At 45.3% G+C, this 21,471-nt stretch overlaps 1 protein-coding gene across 3 annotated transcripts; it reads right to left on the bottom strand.

Moving 5' to 3' along the window:
- Positions 1 to 429: 429 nt before the first annotated feature.
- On the bottom strand, positions 430 to 16,044 carry LOC110495009 (zinc finger protein 2). Of its 3 annotated transcripts, XM_036942201.1 has the most exons (4): positions 15,802 to 16,044; positions 3,470 to 3,694; positions 2,917 to 3,049; positions 430 to 2,544 (listed from the first exon to the last, which is right to left on the bottom strand). In XM_036942201.1, the coding sequence occupies exons 1-4, from the start codon at positions 15,950 to 15,952 to the stop codon at positions 1,209 to 1,211; spliced, it is 1,845 nt and encodes a 614-aa protein (XP_036798096.1). In that variant the 5' UTR covers positions 15,953 to 16,044; the 3' UTR covers positions 430 to 1,208. The 3 variants fall into 3 exon arrangements, with proteins under 3 accessions (XP_036798096.1, XP_036798093.1, XP_036798095.1); XM_036942198.1 differs by having other exon boundaries at positions 430 to 3,049; XM_036942200.1 differs by having other exon boundaries at positions 430 to 3,049; positions 3,470 to 3,681; positions 15,802 to 16,041.
- Positions 16,045 to 21,471: the final 5,427 nt, after the last annotated feature.

Below are 21,471 nucleotides of genomic sequence, written 5' to 3'. Positions count from 1 at the left end.
AGCATTACTACAGCAACCACTATCCTGTTCAGAAATAATTCATTAAATAAATGATGCTTGGGTCAAGGCCAGGAACACAGGCTTAGGCCCGGACTGGCAACCTGGTTTACAATGAGACACGTATTGTTAACGTAAACCAATCAGGCTTTAGGCCTGGGAATAGCACTACTACAGCAACCACTATAGTTGTTAACGATCTTGTCTCGATCTCATCTAAATACAGATGACACTATTTATTACGTTACGGAATTACCCCGACTGCTGACCTGGCTGTGACAAGGCTACAGTCTGATTTTACAGTTGTGCAGGAAAAACCCCTTACTGATTTTTTTTAAAACTCATACTTGGTCGTCTCAGTTGGATTACATCTTCCCTCACTCATCGAATGGTTTTATAAATCCAACGAGTCCCGGCATATAATGACCTTGGCGTGATTTAACGTTTTTGTTTTTTTTTGTTGCTTAAACATACGACTGAGCTAGTTAAAGAAACTAAGATTTAAAATGTTTTAAATTTTTTTTTTTTTTACAGAAACTGATCTAGTCTCCCTCTAGTCAGCAGGAAACAGATTCGGCAGTCAACCTTTCTACCCGTTCTCAATTATGGTGATACTATTTATAAAATAGCAGCTGCCTCTAAATGATAAGTTATCAAACCCGTTCCCAGGGTTGGTTAACTCTAGAGAGACTCCATTGGTGTCTACAGAGTTCGGTAGATCAGCATTTGGTTTCCTTGTGCCTTGCGTGTGCCGAATAATCTACAATGCACTTTAAAATTGGAGGAATTGGTGCCTCTAGGGCATTTCAGACAGTTGTTATGGGACCTTGTTGCGAAAGAATGTCTGTTTTTTTTATGATTGCGTTTTACTTTTCGTGTCATGTTGTGTATTACACCGTGTATATTGTGTTTATGAATGTGTAGTTGAATGTGTTTATTGTAGTTTAATGTGTATTGTGGTGCTATACAAGCCTCATCTGGAAAAGAGACCTCGGTCTCAGTATTGACTCCCTGTCAAAATAAAGGTCAGATTAATACACTCTCCAGCACAATAGGTGGTGGTGGTATTCAAGTTGAGTTCATTTGTGAACGTCCAATACACTCATAGAAGTAAAAGAAGATAGCCCTAAATGGTGCTGTCCATGACACCATTGCAAGGATAGGTGTGAATATCAATACCTATAGTTAGCTAATGTATCCTCACTTCACGTTTATTTCACATCACTCTCCTCTCCCTCAACTTCTTTCTCTTCTTGGACAATCACATTGAAAGCACAGGCAGGCTTCCCTCCAATGGATATTCTCTCATGACTTCTTAGACTTCTTAGCTGAGTGAATCCCTCTCCACACCGAGAACATTGGTAAGGCTTCTCTCCACTGTGTGATCTCTGATGATTCTTTAGGTCTCCAGCAAAACGAAAATTATTTCCGCAAAGTGAGCAGTGGTAAGGTTTCTCCCCTGTATGAATTCTCTGATGATCTCTAAGGCTTCCTGAATGATTGAAGCTCTTCCCACATGTGGTGCAGTGGTAAGGCTTCTCTCCACTATGTACTCTTTCGTGTCTCTTAAGGTTTACTTTCTCACTGAAACTCTTCCCACATTGGGAGCAGAGGAAAGGTTTCTCTCCAGTGTGAACTCTTTGATGATTCTTAAGATTACTTGAGGAACTGAAAATCTTTCCACATTGAGGACAGGGGTAACGACCCCGATCAGGCAATCTTGATGTATCTGGGTCAACTACACCACTGTTGTTGTCGTCCTCTTCAACTTCTCTCATTTCCTTCTCATCAATTTTCTTCCCATCCTCCTCTTCTTTGACAATCCCATTGAAAGTACAGTCACCACCCTCCTCTTTGACAATCACATTGAAAGTAGAGGGAGACGTCTCTCCAATATGTATTTTCTGATGGCTTTTAAGACTTTTTAGTTGAGGGAATCCCTCCCCACACTGAGAGCAGCGGTAAGGCTTCTCTCCACAGTGTGATCTCTGATGATTCTTGAGGTTTCCAGCAAAACAAAAACTATTTCCACACAGAGAGCAACGGTAAGGCTTCTCCCCTGTATGTATTCTCTGGTGTTTCTTAAGGTTTCCTGGCTGACTAAAACTCTTCTGACAAAGAGAGCAGTGGTAAGGCTTCTCCCCTGTATGTACTCTTTGATGTTCCTTAAGACTTCCAGAACGATTGAAGCTTTTCCCACACTGGGTGCAGTGATACGGCTTCTCCCCACTATGTACCTTCTCATGTCTCGTGAGGTTGAATTTTTCACGGAAACTCTTCCCACATGTGGCACAGTGAAATGGTTTCTCTCGAGTGTGTACTCTTTGATGATTCTTTAGTTTACCTGAGGAACGGAAACTCTTCCCACACTGATGACAGGGGAATCGACCACGACCAGATAGTCTTGATGTATCTGGGTCAACTACACCACTAGCTTCCTGCTCTTCCTTAACTTCTCTCTTTACCTTCTCATCGATTTCCTTTTCATCCTCCTCCTCTTTGACAATCACATTGAAAGTACTGGCAGACTTCTCTCCACTGTGCGATCTCTGATGAGTCTTCAGGTCTCCTGCTCGACTGAAACACTTCCCACAAAGAGAGCAGTGGTGAGGCTTCTCTCCGCTGTGCGATCTCTGATGAGTCTTCAGGTCTCCTGCTCGACTGAAACCCTTTCCACATTGGGAGCAGTGGTAAGGTTTCTCTCCATTGTGAACTCTTTGATGATTCTTTAGATTACCTGAGGAACTGAAACTCTTTCCACATTGAGGACAGGGGTAACGACCACGAAGTCTTGATGTATCTGGGTCGACTATACCACTAGTTTCCTTCTCTTCCTCAACTCCTCTCTTTTCCTTCTCATCCTCCTCCACTTTGACAATCACATTGAGAGTACTGGCAGGCTTCTCTCCACTGTGGGATCTCTGATGAGTCTTCAGGTCTCCTGCTCGACTGAAACACTTCCCACATTGAGGACAGGGGTAACTCCCACAACCAGGCAGTCTTGATGCTGTGGAACTGGGCTCGTTTACCGAGTCTGGGTTGGGGATCTCTCCTGTAAGAATATGAACAGATATATAGGGTAAGAAACAGACAGAGGAACAAAGTATTTTAGCTTAATGCAGAATTCAACATTAATTAGGATTAACAGTGTATTGAAATAAATACTTTTGCAAGGGGCTTGTTGCATTGCACATAAATAATGCCGCCATTGTCAAATTACAATGCATTGTGCAATGGTCGGTAGCCATTTTTGTTTTGGCACTCGCCTTCCCTCTTACACATACAGAAGCCTGAGGGTTATACTACAAAGCAGAATCAATGAGTTAGCCTGCTAACTTGCTTAAATATTCTGAATTTACATTTTATTCAACAACCAAAAACATATGTTTACATTTCTTAATGAACCAGAAAATCAAATGGTTATTTTGGGTTGTTTACCTCTGAACCAAAGAGGATGTTAGCCTGAATTTACCTGAGTCAACAGAGGCCCTGTCCTCTCTCTCTTCCTCCTCCCGCTCATTGATTTCTCTCTCCTCGCCCTCCTCCTTGACAATCACATTGAGTTCCACTGTTTGACTGCAGTCCCCCAGCTTCACTGACAGCAACTCTGGACCCCGCTGTGAGCTTCTCTGGGCCGGAACACCACAACCAGAACCTGGTTCAGACATGGTAGGCTGGGTAGATCTAAAAGAGGAGACTGAAAAAGTTCAGGGTGATTTTCACAAACCTAGATCGTGGTATAGCTCCAGAAAAGACAACAAAAATGTATCTAAGGGGGCCTCCCGGGTGGCGCAGTGGTTAAGGGCGCTGTACTGTACAGCGCGCATCCAACCCCCATATCGGTCTCTGTGCCACCAGAGACTCTGGGTTCGCGCCCAGGCTCTGTCGTAACCGGTCGTGACCAGGAGGTCCGTGGAGCGACGCACAATTGGCCTAGCGTTGTCCGGGTTAGGGATATCCTTGTCTCATCGCGCACTAGCGACTCCTGTGGCGGGCCGGGCGCAGTGTGCGCTAACCAAGGTTGCCAGGTGCACGGTGTTTCCTCCGACACATTGGTGTGGCTGGCTTCTGGGTTGGATGCGCGCTGTGTTAAGAAGCAGTTGGTTGGGTATCGGAGGACGCATGACTTTCAACCTTCGTCTCTCCCGAGCCCGTACGGGAGTTGTAGCGATGAGACAAGATAGTAACTACTAACAATTGGATACCACGAAATTGGGGAGAAAAGAGGTAAAATTCAACCACACATATCGGTCAACCTCTTGTGTATGGTCCCAGTACATCACTGGGGCCGAGCTCCCTGCCATCCAGGACCTCTATACCAGGTGGCGTCAGAGGAAGGCCCTAAAAATGGTCAAAGACTCCAGTAATCTCTGCTACTGCCAGTGGTCCCGGAGTACCAAGTTTGGCACCCGAAGAGCTTCTACCCCCAAGCCATTAGACTGCTGAACAGCTTCTACCCCAAAGCCGTCAGACTGCTGAACAGCTTCTACCCCCAAGCCATTAGACTGTTCTACCCCAAGCCATCAGACTGCTGAACAGCTTCTACCCCCAAGCCATCAGACTGCTGAACAGCTTCTACCCTCAAGCCATCAGACTGCTGAACAGCTTCTAACCTCAAGCCATCAGACTGCTGAACAGCTTCTAACCTCAAGCCATCAGACTGCTGAACAGCTTCTAACCTCAAGCCATCAGACTGCTGAACAGCTTCTACCCCCAAGCCATCAGACTGCTGAACAGCTTCTAACCTCAAGCCATCAGACTGCTGAACAGCTTCTACCCCCAAGCCATCAGACTGCTGAACAGCTTCTACCCCCAAGCCATTAGACTGCTGAACAGCTTCTACCCCCAAGCCATCAGACTGCTGAACAGCTTCTACCCCCAAGCCATTAGACTGCTGAACAGCTTCTACTCCCAAGCCATCAGACTGCTGAACAGCTTCTACCCCCAAGCCATCAGACTGCTGAACAGCTTCTACCCCCAAGCCATTAGACTGTTCTACCCCCAAGCCATCAGACTGCTGAACAGCTTCTACCCCCAAGCCATCAGACTGCTGAACAGCTTCTACCCCCAAGCCATTAGACTGTTCTACCCCCAAGCCATCAGACTGCTGAACAGCTTCTACCCTCAAGCCATCAGACTGCTGAACAGCTTCTACCCTCAAGCCATCCGACTGCTGAACAGCTTCTACCCCCAAGCCATCAGACTGCTGAACAGCTTCTACCCCCAAGCCATCAGACTGCTGAACAGTTTCTACCCTCAAGCCATCAGACTGCTGAACAGCTTCTACCCCCAAGCCATCAGACTGCTGAACAGCTTCTACCCCCAAGCCATCAGACTGCTGAACAGCTTCTACCCTCAAGCCATCAGACTGCTGAACAGCTTCTACCCCCAAGCCATCAGACTGCTGAACAGCTTCTACCCCCAAGCCATCAGACTGCTGAACAGCTTCTACCCCCAAGCCATCAGACTGCTGAACAGCTTCTACCCCCAAGCCATCAGACTGCTGAACAGCTTCTACCCCCAAGCCATCAGACTGCTGAACAGTTCATCAAATAGCCCGGACTGCTGAACAGCTTCTACCCCCAAGCCATCAGACTGCTGAACAGTTCATCAAATAGCCCGGACTGCTGAACAGCTTCTACCCCCAAGCCATCAGACTGCTGAACAGCTTCTACCCCCAAGCCATCAGACTGCTGAACAGTTCATCAAATAGCCCGGACTGCTGAACAGCTTCTACCCCCAAGCCATCAGACTGCTGAACAGTTCATCAAATAGCCCGGACTGCTGAACAGCTTCTACCCCCAAGCCATCAGACTGCTGAACAGTTCATCAAATAGCCCGGACTGCATTGACCCTCTTGTTTGTTGCACTGATTCTCTTGCACCCTCACAAATACGACACAAAACACACACATACAGTACCAGTCAAAAGTTTGGACACACCTACTCATTCAAGGGTTTTTCTTTGAAGACATGAACTATGAACTATGAAATAACTCATATGGAAACATGTAGTAACCAAAGAAAGTGTCAAACAAATTAAAAATATATTTTATATTTGAGATTCTTCAAAGTAGCCACCCTTTGCCTTGATGACAGCTTTGCACACTCTTGGCATTCTCTCAACCAGCTTCATGAGGTAGTCACCTGGAATGCATTTCAATTAACATGTGTGCCTTGTTAAAAGTTAATTTGTGGAATTTATTTCCTTCTTAATGCGTTTGAGCCAATCAGTAGTGTTGTGACAAGGTAGGGGTGGTATACAGACGATAGCCCTGTTTGGTAAAAGACCAAGTCGATATTATGGCAAGAACAGCTCAAATAATCAAAAGAGAAACAACAGTCATGAAGGTCAGTCAATACGGAACATTTCAAGACCTTTGAACGTTTCTTCAAGTGCCGTCACAAAAACCATCAGGCGCAATGATGAAACTGGCTCTCATGAGGACCGCCACAGGAAAGGAAGACCCAGAGTTTCCCCTGTTGCAGAGGACAAGTTCATTAGAATTAACTGCACCTCAGATTGCAGCCCAAATAAATATTTCACCGAGTTCAAGTAACAGACACATCTCAACATCAACTGTTCAGAGGAGACTGTGTGAAATCAGGCCTTCATGGTTGAATTGTTGCAAAGAAACCACTACTAAAATACACCAATAGGAAGAGACTTGCTTGGGCCAAGAAACATGAGCAATGGACATTAGACCCGTGGAAATCTGTCCTTTGTTCTGATGAGTCCAAATTCTTGGTTCCAACCACCGTGTCTTTGACACGCAGAGTAGGTGAACGGATGATCTCCGCATGTGTGGTTCTCACTGTGACGCATGGAGGAGGTGGTGTGATGGTGCTTTGCTGGTGACACTGTCTGTGATTTATTTAGAATTCAACGCACATTTAACCAGCATGGCTACCACAGCATTCTGCAGCGATATGCCATCCCATCTGGTTTGAGCTTAGTCCCACTATCATCTGTTTTTCAACAGGACAATGACCCAGGCTGTGTAAGAGCTATTTGACCAAGAAGGAGAGTGATGGAGTGCTGCATCAGATGACCTGGCTTCCACAATCACCCGACCTCAACCCAACTGAGATGGTTTGGGATGAGCTGGACGGCAGAGTGAAGGAATAGCAGCCAACGAGTGCTCAGCATATGTGGGAACTCCTTGAAGACCGTTGGAAAAGCATTTGTTTAACACTTTTTGAGTTACTACATGATTCCATGTGCCAGTTTATAGTTTTGATGTCTTCACTACTAAAAATAGTAAAATATAAAGAAAAACCTTTGAAGGAGTAGGTCTTTGTAAACCTTTGAAGGAGTAGGTCTGTGTAAACCTTTGAAGGAGTAGGTCTGTGTAAACCTTTGAAGGAGTAGGTCTGTGTAAACCTTTGAAGGAGTAGGTCTGTGTAAACTTTTGACTGGTTCTGTATACTGCTGTTCCTCTTTATTATCTATCCTGATTGCCTAGTCACTTGTACCCCTAACTACATGCATATATTACCTCAACTACCTCAATATTAATCTGATTATGGCAAATTATCCAATAGTCATGTAAACACCTTACTCTGCATGTCTTAAAATCGGTATAGGGTCAAAAATCAAAGCAAGCATCAACGCCGATTAGAACAAGGTTTTCTGAGCAACCTTTCAGACTATAGGACATGTAGCATAACATCTGAATTCCAGCTAATTGTATTTGAAATCGAAATTCCAGCTAATTGTATTTGAAATCGAAATTCCAGCAGATTGTATTTGATCTGCACATGTGCTGGCAACAGCAAAGCGAGCCTCCCTGTTAAGTGCAAAGTGAAGTGAGTTCAGAACAACTGAATGTACTACTGTCTTAGTTTTCACAAACAAAATGTTGTGTGTCCGAACTCTGAATCAAATGTGCTTAAAATAAATTAAAAATAACATGATCGCTGTGGTAGAACATTTATTTTGAGTAGTAATCTTCTGCATTTATCAGAGTGCCATCGGGTAGCCGGATTTCAGATGTTTCCATGGAAACAGGATTATTATTAGAGAAGCCGTTCTTCTTGCAAAGCACGTTTTAATCAAACTATTATATTAATCTGACTATCCATGTAACCATGTATCCATGTAACCATGTAACCATGTATCCATGTATCCATGTATCCATGTAACCATGTATCCATGTAACCATGTATCCATGTAACCATGTAACCATGTATCCATGTATCCATGTAACCATGTAACCATGTAACCATGTATCCATGTATCCATGTAACCATGTAACCATGTATCCATGTATCCATGTATCCATGTAACCATGTATCCATGTAACCATGTATCCATGTAACCATGTATCCATGTAACCATGTATCCATGTATCCATGTAACCATGTAACCATGTATCCATGTATCCATGTATCCATGTATCCATGTAACCATGTATCCATGTAACCATGTAACCATGTAACCATGTAACCATGTATCCATGTAACCATGTATCCATGTAACCATGTATCCATGTAACCATGTATCCATGTATCCATGTATCCATGTAACCATGTAACCATGTATCCATGTAACCATGTAACCATGTATCCATGTATCCATGTAACCATGTAACCATGTAACCATGTATCCATGTATCCATGTAACCATGTATCCATATATCCATGTAACCATGTAACCATGTATCCATGTATCCATGTAACCATGTAACCATGTATCCATGTATCCATGTAACCATGTAACCATGTAACCATGTATCCATGTATCCATGTAACCATGTATCCATATATCCATGTAACCATGTATCCATGTATCCATGTATCCATGTAACCTCACACAGACAGACTTGGTAACACTACCCCTTGTATTTTATTGTTGAACTATTCTCATTTTCCTTTTTAACTCTGCACTGTTGGGAAAGGGCTCGTCAGTCAGCATTTCACTGTGAAGTCTACACCTGTGATAAAACAGGGGAAAGGGCTCGTCAGTCAGCATTTCACTGTGAAGTCTACACCTGTGATAAAACAGGGGAAAGGGCTCGTCAGTCAGCATTTCACTGTGAAGTCTACACCTGTGATAAAACAGGGGAAAGGGCTCGTCAGTCAGCATTTCACTGTGAAGTCTACACCTGTGATAAAACAGGGGAAAGGGCTCGTCAGTCAGCATTTCACTGTGAAGTCTACACCTGTGATAAAACAGGGGAAAGGGCTCGTCAGTCAGCATTTCACTGTGAAGTCTACACCTGTGATAAAACAGGGGAAAGGGCTCGTCAGTCAGCATTTCACTGTGAAGTCTACACCTGTGATAAAACAGGGGAAAGGGCTCGTCAGTCAGCATTTCACTGTGAAGTCTACACCTGTGATAAAACAGGGGAAAGGGCTCGTCAGTCAGCATTTCACTGTGAAGTCTACACCTGTGATAAAACAGGGGAAAGGGGGGGGGGTACCTCGCCAGTTGTACAACTGAATGCCTTCAACTGAAATGTGTCTTCCGTATTTGTGAATCACAGAGGTGTGGGGGCTGTATTTAACCCCTGTGAATCACAGAGGTGTGGGGGCTGTATTTAACCCCTGTGAATCAGAGAGGTGTGGGGGCTGTATTTAACCCCTGTGAATCAGAGAGGTGTGGGGGCTGTATTTAACCCCTGTGAATCACAGAGGTGTGGGGGCTGTATTTAACCCCTGTGAATCAGAGAGGTGTGGGGGCTGTATTTAACCCCTGTGAATCAGAGAGGTGTGGGGGCTGTATTTAACCCCTGTGAATCAGAGAGGTGTGGGGGCTGTATTTAACCCCTGTGAATCACAGAGGTGTGGGGGCTGTATTTAACCCCTGTGAATCACAGAGGTGTGGGGGCTGTATTTAACCCCTGTGAATCAGAGAGGTGTGGGGGCTGTATTTAACCCCTGTGAATCACAGAGGTGTGGGGGCTGTATTTAACCCCTGTGAATCAGAGAGGTGTGGGGGCTGTATTTAACCCCTGTGAATCACAGAGGTGTGGGGGCTGTATTTAACCCCTGTGAATCACAGAGGTGTGGGGGCTGTATTTAACCCCTGTGAATCACAGAGGTGTGGGGGCTGTATTTAACCCCTGTGAATCACAGAGGTGTGGGGGCTGTATTTAACCCCTGTGAATCAGAGAGGTGTGGGGGCTGTATTTAACCCCTGTGAATCAGAGAGGTGTGGGGGCTGTATTTAACCCCTGTGAATCAGAGAGGTGTGGGGGCTGTATTTAACCCCTGTGAATCAGAGAGGTGTGGGGGCTGTATTTAACCCCTGTGAATCAGAGAGGTGTGGGGGCTGTATTTAACCCCTGTGAATCACAGAGGTGTGGGGGCTGTATTTAACCCCTGTGAATCACAGAGGTGTGGGGGCTGTATTTAACCCCTGTGAATCAGAGAGGTGTGGGGGCTGTATTTAACCCCTGTGAATCAGAGAGGTGTGGGGGCTGTATTTACCCCTGTGAATCAGAGAGGTGTGGGGGCTGTATTTAACCCCTGTGAATCAGAGAGTTGTGGGGGCTGTATTTAACCCCTGTGAATCAGAGAGGTGTGGGCGCTGTATTTAACCCCTGTGAATCAGAGAGGTGTGGGGGCTGTATTTAACCCCTGTGAATCAGAGAGGTGTGGGGGCTGTATTTAACCCCTGTGAATCAGAGAGGTGTGGGGGCTGTATTTAACCCCTGTGAATCAGAGAGGTGTGGGGGCTGTATTTAACCCCTTTGAATCAGAGAGGTGTGGGGGCTGTATTTAACCCCTGTGAATCAGAGAGGTGTGGGGGCTGTATTTAACCCCTGTGAATCACAGAGGTGTGGGGGCTGTATTTAACCCCTGTGAATCACAGAGGTGTGGGGGCTGTATTTAACCCCTGTGAATCAGAGAGGTGTGGGGGCTGTATTTAACCCCTGTGAATCACAGAGGTGTGGGGGCTGTATTTAACCCCTGTGAATCAGAGAGGTGTGGGGGCTGTATTTAACCCCTGTGAATCAGAGAGGTGTGGGGGCTGTATTTAACCCCTGTGAATCACAGAGGTGTGGGGGCTGTATTTAACCCCTGTGAATCACAGAGGTGTGGGGGCTGTATTTAACCCCTGTGAATCACAGAGGTGTGGGGGCTGTATTTAACCCCTGTGAATCACAGAGGTGTGGGGGCTGTATTTAACCCCTGTGAATCACAGAGGTGTGGGGGCTGTATTTAACCCCTGTGAATCACAGAGGTGTGGGGGCTGTATTTAACCCCTGTGAATCAGAGAGGTGTGGGGGCTGTATTTAACCCCTGTGAATCACAGAGGTGTGGGGGCTGTATTTAACCCCTGTGAATCACAGAGGTGTGGGGGCTGTATTTAACCCCTGTGAATCACAGAGGTGTGGGGGCTGTATTTAACCCCTGTGAATCACAGAGGTGTGGGGGCTGTATTTAACCCCTGTGAATCACAGAGGTGTGGGGGCTGTATTTAACCCCTGTGAATCAGAGAGGTGTGGGGGCTGTATTTAACCCCTGTGAATCAGAGAGGTGTGGGGGCTGTATTTAACCCCTGTGAATCAGAGAGGTGTGGGGGCTGTATTTAACCCCTGTGAATCAGAGAGGTGTGGGGGCTGTATTTAACCCCTGTGAATCACAGAGGTGTGGGGGCTGTATTTAACCCCTGTGAATCAGAGAGGTGTGGGGGCTGTATTTAACCCCTGTGAATCAGAGAGGTGTGGGGGCTGTATTTAACCCCTGTGAATCAGAGAGGTGTGGGGGCTGTATTTAACCCCTGTGAATCAGAGAGGTGTGGGGGCTGTATTTAACCCCTGTGAATCAGAGAGGTGTGGGGGCTGTATTTAACCCCTGTGAATCAGAGAGGTGTGGGGGCTGTATTTAACCCCTGTGAATCACAGAGGTGTGGGGGCTGTATTTAACCCCTGTGAATCAGAGAGGTGTGGGGGCTGTATTTAACCCCTGTGAATCACAGAGGTGTGGGGGCTGTATTTAACCCCTGTGAATCACAGAGGTGTGGGGGCTGTATTTAACCCCTGTGAATCACAGAGGTGTGGGGGCTGTATTTAACCCCTGTGAATCACAGAGGTGTGGGGGCTGTATTTAACCCCTGTGAATCACAGAGGTGTGGGGGCTGTATTTAACCCCTGTGAATCAGAGAGGTGTGGGGGCTGTATTTAACCCCTGTGAATCAGAGAGGTGTGGGGGCTGTATTTAACCCCTGTGAATCACAGAGGTGTGGGGGCTGTATTTAACCCCTGTGAATCAGAGAGGTGTGGGGGCTGTATTTAACCCATGTGAATCACAGAGGTGTGGGGGCTGTATTTAACCCCTGTGAATCACAGAGGTGTGGGGGCTGTATTTAACCCCTGTGAATCACAGAGGTGTGGGGGCTGTATTTAACCCCTGTGAATCACAGAGGTGTGGGGGCTGTATTTAACCCCTGTGAATCACAGAGGTGTGGGGGCTGTATTTAACCCCTGTGAATCACAGAGGTGTGGGGGCTGTATTTAACCCCTGTGAATCACAGAGGTGTGGGGGCTGTATTTAACCCCTGTGAATCACAGAGGTGTGGGGGCTGTATTTAACCCCTGTGAATCAGAGAGGTGTGGGGGCTGTATTTAACCCCTGTGAATCAGAGAGGTGTGGGGGCTGTATTTAACCCCTGTGAATCACAGAGGTGTGGGGGCTGTATTTAACCCCTGTGAATCAGAGAGGTGTGGGGGCTGTATTTAACCCCTGTGAATCACAGAGGTGTGGGGGCTGTATTTAACCCCTGTGAATCACAGAGGTGTGGGGGCTGTATTTAACCCCTGTGAATCACAGAGGTGTGGGGGCTGTATTTAACCCCTGTGAATCACAGAGGTGTGGGGGCTGTATTTAACCCCTGTGAATCACAGAGGTGTGGGGGCTGTATTTAACCCCTGTGAATCACAGAGGTGTGGGGGCTGTATTTAACCCCTGTGAATCACAGAGGTGTGGGGGCTGTATTTAACCCCTGTGAATCACAGAGGTGTGGGGGCTGTATTTAACCCCTGTGAATCACAGAGGTGTGGGGGCTGCCATAATTGACATCCACGTCTTCGGCGCCCGGTAGAACACTGGGTTAAATTGCCTTGTTCATGGGGCAGAACGACAGATTTTTACCATATCAGCTCGGGGATTTGAACCAGCAACTTTCATCTGATTTGATATAAAATTGTCAATAGAAGAAAATCGTTTTTTTTCCCGTTTTTTTCTCTCCCCCAATTCTAAATAAAATCAGCGACTCCACGTCTTCAATGACTTTCAGCTCTCTTCGTGGAACATCTTTATTCCATGAAGGGAATAATTATATTTTAGAGTCACTGTGAAACAATCAATTAGTACCCTTCTCTCGTATCCGTTATCAAACTAATGATCGTCAGCCGGAACAAGTCAGTAATCTGCTTCCATAGTCAAGAGCTAGCGATATATTCCAGCTCATGAATTTCCAGAATAGGTCTATTTGCATTAGCGACGCTATCTGCTACTCCCGGCTACTTCTTATCGTTGCCAACTTCACGTCACTGTCCGTTCACACTGTCACCGCGTTTACACCCAGAGAAGTGTCGCTGTTCATTCTGCAGCCCTTAAAGAGTAGCCAATCCAAGTAGATTTTTCATATTGGACACGTACATTCTGTTTTGTATGCTATGGACTTTAGTGAGTAGGCTGGACCCTGGTTTTATTAGACACAATCGATTATGTACAGTGCAGTATTTATGTCCATTATGACAACCAAGTGGATTAAAGCTGATTGGCCACTCTTTAAGGGACGCAAATGAGCAGCGATGCTCCTGGGGGTGTAAACTCAGTGGACTTGGAGACTAGAAGTGTTCCTGGGGGTGTAAACTCTGTGGACTTGGAGACTAGAAGTGTTCCTGGGGGTGTAAACTCAGTGGACTTGGAGACTAGAAGTGTTCCTGGGGGTGTAAACTCAGTGGACTTGGAGACTAGAAGTGTTCCTGGGGGTGTAAACTCAGTGGACTTGGAGACTAGAAGTGTTCCTGGGGGTGTAAACTCAGTGGACTTGGAGACTAGAAGTGTTCCTGGGGGTGTAAACTCAGTGGACTTGGAGACTAGAAGTGTTCCTGGGTAGAATGGACCTTTTACTGCAGCACAACGTACACAAGATAAGAGTACACACACAAAACAACATTGTTGACCATTTAGGATTCAAATAAACAAATAAATCACACAATATCTTATAGAAATACTTGTTATCAAACAAAGAATAATTACAAGGATAAAATACATGGATAATTCTGCACTAATTATTAATTTACAAAGTATTCACACAGAGAGGAAGTGGAAGAGAGAGGCCCAGCTAGGGTGCAAATCTGTATCCGTCCAGCAGGTGGTGTTTTCCGCCCCAGTTGTTTGACTAAGTAACCGGTTTTGTATGAAGTCAATGAGAGTGTGTCGAATTCGGTCAACAAAAAAATGATTATTTGCGACACAAGGTTTATTTGATCTAATAGAAGTTTCGTAATGTTTAAGTCGTTACATGAGTGTACTGATATAAGTAGGACACTATACTGGAGTTGTCCCAAGATGGTAGTAAATGGTAGTAGCATACAATCTCTCCATTGAATACAGGCGGTTGACGTCAACAACCTTCATCAAATATTTTTTTTAAAGGATTACAATAATGAGATGTATCCACCAATTAAAATAAATGATAGGGGAGGAGCTAGACAGCCCACCGTGCCGCTGTGTGGACTACCACTCCCATTACGAGAGCGGAGAGACATGCATCTTGTCAGTTTATCCATAATAAACGGGACTCTTATTCTGGAGGATTCCAAAAGATCCATGACCCAGAAGTACTTCGTTATTCTTGCCTGCGTCACAGCTGTATCATTATGATGGAAAACCGAATGTTGCTTCTTAGGTCGACATTCCTTCTTAATTTGCTTGAACATAATGGAAAAGGGGTTATGCCTTGATTATTGCACAAAAAAGGTACACAGCATCATCTGGATATGTGTGCAACATTCACATTCTGCTACCATTTCTGTCAAGACAGACAGTTTGACGCATATGTTCAATAAATTCAACATAATCACCAAACAGAACGCACTGCCTCTGCAAATCAATGCTGCAAGGCAAACGCCGGACCAGTTGGATAGGAAATTACTTTTATTTTACCTTTAACGAGGCAAGCCAGTTAAGAACAAATTATTATATTTACAATGAAGGCCTACCCTGGCCAAACCCTAACGATGCTGGGCCAATTGTGCGCCACCCTATGGGACTCCCGATCACGGCCGGTTGTGATACAGCCTGGAATCGAACCAGGGTCTGTAGTGGCGCCTCTAGCACTGAGATGCAGTGCCTTAGATCTCTGCGCCACTCGGGAGTACCAAAACGCAATAATACTGTCGGTATGATCGAGGCGTTAGCTGTTTGCATAAACCTGTAGCCGGGAAGTTTAGCAACGGTTAGTCCAGCTAATTTGGCTAGCTACCTCGATAGCTAAACCAAATATTTTGTAACCAACCTATCTATCTGTGGCTAAACAAGGAGCAGCCGGTTAGCTAATTCCTCGCAACAGTCATTTTACTCACAATGAGTCGACAGCTGGCTAACTACGAAATGGAAGTCACACTTTAACCGTGAACCTGAAATAAAGTTAGCATGTTAGCTAGCTAGCTACACAAACGGGTTGGACGGGAGATGTGTTGCTAACTGGCTAACAGCTAACTAGCTGGGGGAACAACAAAACCAGGCCGCGGAAACCAGTGCGGTTTCATCCTGGAACGCGTTGGTTTACAGACCGTGTTACAAGCATCATTAAAACAAACAATAATAATTAGCAATAGGTTACCTGGAACTGATTTCCTGTTTGACTGAAAATAATTGGAAATGGTGAGGTCTCGTAGAGCAGCGGGAAAAATGTATCCACTTTCCGAGTGAGTTTGGTCTGGATTATGAGATGCTGCAGGAAATGTTCGTGAGCGTCGTATCAGCGTAGTCATTGTGCATGTTTTACCGGCCTCTCTTGTTCAATCCTATACTTAGGATATTATACTGCATTAACTCAACCAGACTCGAAGGTAAACTTCAACATGTCTTTACTCCGTCACTGTCCGTGAAATAAACCCCACATTCCTGTGGTGACGTCATATGTCAGCACAGTCACATCAATACACGACATTCCCCCTTTACTTGGACATGAACTTTAACGTCAACATTTTTTAAAATGTATTTTATTTAACTAGGCAAGTCAGTTAAGAACAAATTCTTATTTATAATGATGGCCTACTCCGGGCCAAACCCTAATCCGGATGATGCTGGGCCTCTCTGACATACAGTCGTGGCCAAAAGTTTTGAGAATGAAACAAATACCAATTTTCACAAAGTCTGCTGCTCAGTTCGTATGATGGCAATTTGCATATACTCCAGAATGTTCTGAAGAGTGATCAGATAAACTGAAATTAATTGCAAATTCCCTCTTTGCCATGCAAATGAACTGAATCCCCCCCCCCAAAAAAATCCACTGCATTTCAGCCCTGACACAAAAGGACCAGCTGACATCACGTCAGTCAGTGATTCTCTCGTTAACACAGGTGTGAGTGTTGACGAGGACAAGGCTGGAGATCACTCTGTCATGCTGATGGAGTTTGAATAACAGACTGGAAGCTTCAAAAGGAGGGTGGTGCTTGGAATCATTGTTCTTCCTCTGTCACCCATGGTTACCTGCAAGGAAACAAATGCCGTTATCATTGCTTTGCACAAAAAGGGCTTCACAGGCAAGAACATCAAGGAGAGCGGTTCAATTGTTGTGAAGAAGGCTTCAGGGCGCCCAAGAAAGTCCAGCAAGCGCCAAGACCGTCTCCTAAAGTTGATTCAGCTGCGGGATCGGGGGCACCACCAGTACAGAGCTTGCTCAGGAATGGCAGCAGGCAAGTGTGATTGCATCTGCACGCACAGTGAGGCGAAGACTTTTGGAGGTTGGCCTGGTGTCAAGAAAGGCAGCAAAGAAGCCACTTCTCTCCAGGAAAAACATCAGGGACAGACTGATATTCTGCAAAAGGTACAGGGATTGGACTGCTGAGGACTGGGGTAAAGTCATTTTCTCTGATGAATCCCCATTAAGATTGTTTGGGGCATCCGGAAAAAAGCTTGTCTGGAGAAGACAAGGTAAGCGCTACCATCAGTCCTGTGTCATGTCAACAGTAAAGCATCCTGAGACCATTCATGTGTGGGGTTGCTTCTCAGCCAGGGGAGTGGGCTCACTCACAATTTTGCCTAAGAACACAGCCATGAATAAAGAATGGTACCAGCACATCCTCTGAGAGCAACTTCTCCCAACCATCCAGGAACAGTTTGGTGATGAACAATACCGTGTCAGCATGATGGAGCACCTTGCCATAAGGCAAAAGTGGTAACTAAGTGGCTCGGAGAACAAAACATCAATATTTTGGGTCCATGGCCAGGAAACTCCCCAGACCTTAATCCCATTGAGAACTTGGTCAATCCTCAAGAGGTGGTGGACAAACAAAAACCCACAAATTCTGACAAACTCCAAGCATTGATTATGCAAGAATGGGCTGCCATGTGGCCCAGAAATTAATCGGTAGCATGCCAGGGCAGATTGCACAGGTCTTGAAAAAGAAGGGTCAACACTGCAAATATTGACTCTTTGCATCAACTTAATGTCATTGTAAATAAAAGCCTTTGACACTTATGAAATGCTTGTAATTATACTTCAGCATTCCATAGTAACATCTGACAAAAAATATATAAAGACACTGAAGCAGCAACCTTGTGGAAATTAATATTTGTGTCATTCTCAAAACTTTTGCCCACAACTGTACACTGTAGCAGTTACAGACCCATACAGCTATGGAGCCTCCATCCTACTAAACTACACTGTAGCAGTTACAGATCCATACAGCCTCCATCCTACTAAACTACACTGTAGCAGTTACAGATCCATACAGCCTCCATCCTACTAAACTACACTGTAGCAGTTGCAGATCCATGCAGCTATAGAGTCTCCATCCTACTAAACTACACTGTAGTAGTTACAGATCCATACAGCCTCCATCCTACTAAACTACACTGTAGTAGTAACAGATCCATACAGCCTCCATCCTACTAAACTACACTGTAGCAGTTGCAGATCCATGCAGCTATAGAGTCTCCATCCTACTAAACTACACTGTAGTAGTTACAGATCCATACAGCCTCCATCCTACTAAACTACACTGTAGTAGTAACAGATCCATACAGCCTCCATCCTACTAAACTACACTGTAGTAGTAACAGATCCATACAGCCTCCATCCTACTAAACTACACTGTAGTAGTTACAGATCCATACAGCCTCCATCCTACTAAACTACACTGTAGCAGTTACAGATCCATACAGCCTCCATCCTACTAAACTACACTGTAGTAGTTACAGATCCATGCAGCTATGGAGCCTCCATCCTACTAAACTAAACTATTATAATTTTTTTCTTACTGTAACAAAACATTTTTGCACAACATAATTCAAACATTCAGTTTTCACATTAGTCCTTTGTTCTTGTCATTTTTCCAGTTTATAAGCTTGTTTTCTTTACCCCTTACAGTACAGGATAATTATTTAAATGACTAAGTCTGTTAACTTCTGTGGCAGTTTAATTAGTCTGTGAGGCCTGACTAGCTTGGGTGTCCGTGGACTTTGTGGTGATCCCTCAAATATGGTCTCTGGTTTGGACTCAGAGTAGGCCTCTGTTCCACAGTCTCTGTCAGTCTCTGGTTTGGACTCTATGTAATGTCTCAGAGTAGGACTCTGTTTCCGCAGTCTCTGTCAGTCTCTGGTTTGGACTCTATGTAATGTCTCAGAGTAGGACTCTGTTCCGCAGTCTCTGTCAGTCTCTGGTTTGGACTCTATGTAATGTCTCAGAGTATGACTCTGTTTCTGCAGTCTCTGTCAGTCTCTGGTTTGGACTCTATGTAATGTCTCAGAGTAGGACTCTGTTCCGCAGTCTCTGTCCGTCTCTGGTTTGGACTCTATGTAATGTCTCAGAGTATGACTCTGTTTCTGCAGTCTCTGTCCTTTGGTTGTGAATTTGGCTCCTCAATTCTATAGATCTTCATGAATGTTGTATTGCTGGAATACCTGGCTCCAGTTGGAGATGGAACAACCACATTGTTTCCCTCTATATTGATCACTGTGTTGAAGGTTGTTGTGAACTTGTCTGTTTTTGTCCTGTTTTAGGAGAACCTGGTCTCCGATGTCCATGTCAGAGTGTTCAGCTCTGCGACGGTTGTCTGCATAGATCTTGGATTTCCCTTTCTGCTCAGCATCATTTTCCCGGCAGAAGTTCTGGAACTGGGATGACAGGTACTGTGGGCAACAATCAGATGGGATTGTTCGTGGGAGACCATGACGACTGAAAATAGTCTCCAGACTATCAATCACCTTTTTTTTCTGTGGTAGTAAATTGCATGATATCATATTCATAACATCTGCTGTAATAGTCTACAACTACTAGTACTGAGTGTCCTGTTGGTCGTGGACCCAATAGGTCAGTTGGTGATGTCCTGCCACAGCCCTTCAGGTAGCTCTGTGGGTCTCAGAGGTTCTGGCACGTCTGGTCGTGCTACAATCTGACAACCATGGCAGGACTTGACATGTCTCTCTGCAGCCTTGTACAATGTCTGGCCATCGTGCTTTACCCATGAGATGTAGTTTTGTGACTACAATGTCTGGCCATCGTGCTTTACCCATGAGATGTAGTTTTGTGACTACAATGTCTGGCCATCGTGCTTTACCCATGAGATGTAGTTTTGTGACTACAATGTCTGGCCATCGTGCTTTACCCATGACATGTAGTTTTGTGACTACAATGTCTGGCCATCGTGCTTATCCATGACATGTAGTTTTGTGACTACAATGTCCGGCCATCGTGCTTATCCATGACATGTAGTTTTGTGACTACAATACCCACATGTCCCTTTTGATCTAAGGCTACAGCCGTCACACAAAGCCCACGTGGCAAAACAATGCCTGTTCCCCTTAGAACTGTCGGATTATACACAGTTCATTTTAAAACAGGCCTGCCATGTCTCATAACACCCACTCTGCAGGGCATTTCTCAGCTCTATTGGCTCTTTGTCTGTAGCTGATGCTTCCTCTACTTCCCTTGTGGTCATTGCATTTGGAGATGGTTTCACAGCCACAAATCTCACGCTCTCCTCTGCTCCGTGTGTGTGTGTGTGTGTGTGTGTGTGTGAGAGAGTCTTTCACTGCTGTCTCTTCAATTAGACGAGACAGAGGGTCAGCCATGTTGTTTTTTCCCCTCCTGATATGTGGATAACACAAACGTCATATTGTTGGAGTCTCAGCTCCCCACCGTTTGATAGGAGCGCACGGCTTTGAGCGAGGACTGTCAATAGCCTCTAACGTCTTATGATCAGTCACTGGATCAAACTCCCTGCCGTATACATATGGCTGAAGCCTTTCACAAGGCCAAACCAACACATGTAGGTTGATCTCCCCCTTCAACATGTAGGTTGATCTCCCATCCCTTCAACATGAAGGTTGATCTCCCCCTTCAACATGTAGGATCCCCCCCCCCTTCAACATGTAGGTTGATCTCCCCCCTTCAACATGTAGGTTGATCTCCCCCCTTCAACATGAAGGTTGATCTCCCCCTTCAACATGTAGGTTGATCTCCCACCCCTTCAACATGTAGGTTGATCTCCCCCTTCAACATGTAGGTTGATCTCCCCCTTCAACATGTAGGTTGATCTCCCCCTTCAACATGTAGGTTGATCTCCCACCCCTTCAACATGTAGGTTGATCTCCCCCTTCAACATGTAGGTTGATCTCCACCCCTTCAACATGTAGTTTGATCTGCTATCAACATGTAGGTTGATCTCCCACCCCTTCAACATGTAGGTTGATCTCCCCCTTCAACATGTAGGTTGATCTCCACCCCTTCAACATGTAGGTTGATCTCCCACCCCTTCAACATGTAGTTTGATCTGCTATCAACATGTAGGTTGATCTCCCAACCCTTCAACATGTAGGTTGATCTCCCCCCCTTCAACATGTAGGTTGATCTCCACCCCTTCAACATGTAGGTTGATCTCCACCCCTTCAACATGTAGGTTGATCTCCCCTCCTTCAACATGTGGGTTGATCTCCCACCCCTTCAACATGTGGGTTGATCTCCCCCTTCAACATGTAGGTTGATCTTCACCCCTTCAACATGTAGGTTGATCTCCCCCCCTTCAAACAACCTGGGTTACTGCTGTTTTATCTGCGCCTTTACATCTGGCACTGCTGTTATGTATAAAAACCCAATTTAATGTCCGTCTCTTTACCTAGCAACAGCTCTCCATGTCCACATTTCACAGTGAACTCAGCCTGCGCTGCGCTTGCCTAGCTTTATTTGGCATGTGAAAAAAACACTTTTACTGGTGATGCCTCACGTGATGAGTATGCATATAGCTGTTTATCAGTCAGTGATGAACGGCACCTGATTATCTTGGCT

Source organism: Oncorhynchus mykiss, chromosome 13 (genome assembly GCF_013265735.2).
Source record: "Oncorhynchus mykiss isolate Arlee chromosome 13, USDA_OmykA_1.1, whole genome shotgun sequence".
In the NCBI taxonomy this organism is placed as follows: Eukaryota; Metazoa; Chordata; class Actinopteri; order Salmoniformes; family Salmonidae; genus Oncorhynchus; species Oncorhynchus mykiss.
The sequence above is the reverse complement of the archived record's forward strand: the minus strand, read 5'-3'. Positions and strand labels throughout refer to the sequence as shown.

What these genes read in the sequence shown, in the direction of transcription:
- LOC110495009 (XM_036942198.1), bottom strand. Translation starts at nt 15,952, where the DNA reads ATGACTACGCTGATACGACGCTCACGAACATTTCCTGCAGCATCTCAT. An exon ending in AAACAGGAAATCAGTTCCAG is followed by an intron (nt 3,695 to 15,801) that starts GTAACCTATTGC and finishes GAACTTTTTCAG; the next exon opens with TCTCCTCTTTTAGATCTACC. An exon ending in CAGGGCCTCTGTTGACTCAG is followed by an intron (nt 3,050 to 3,469) that starts GTAAATTCAGGC and finishes ATATTCTTACAG; the next exon opens with GAGAGATCCCCAACCCAGAC.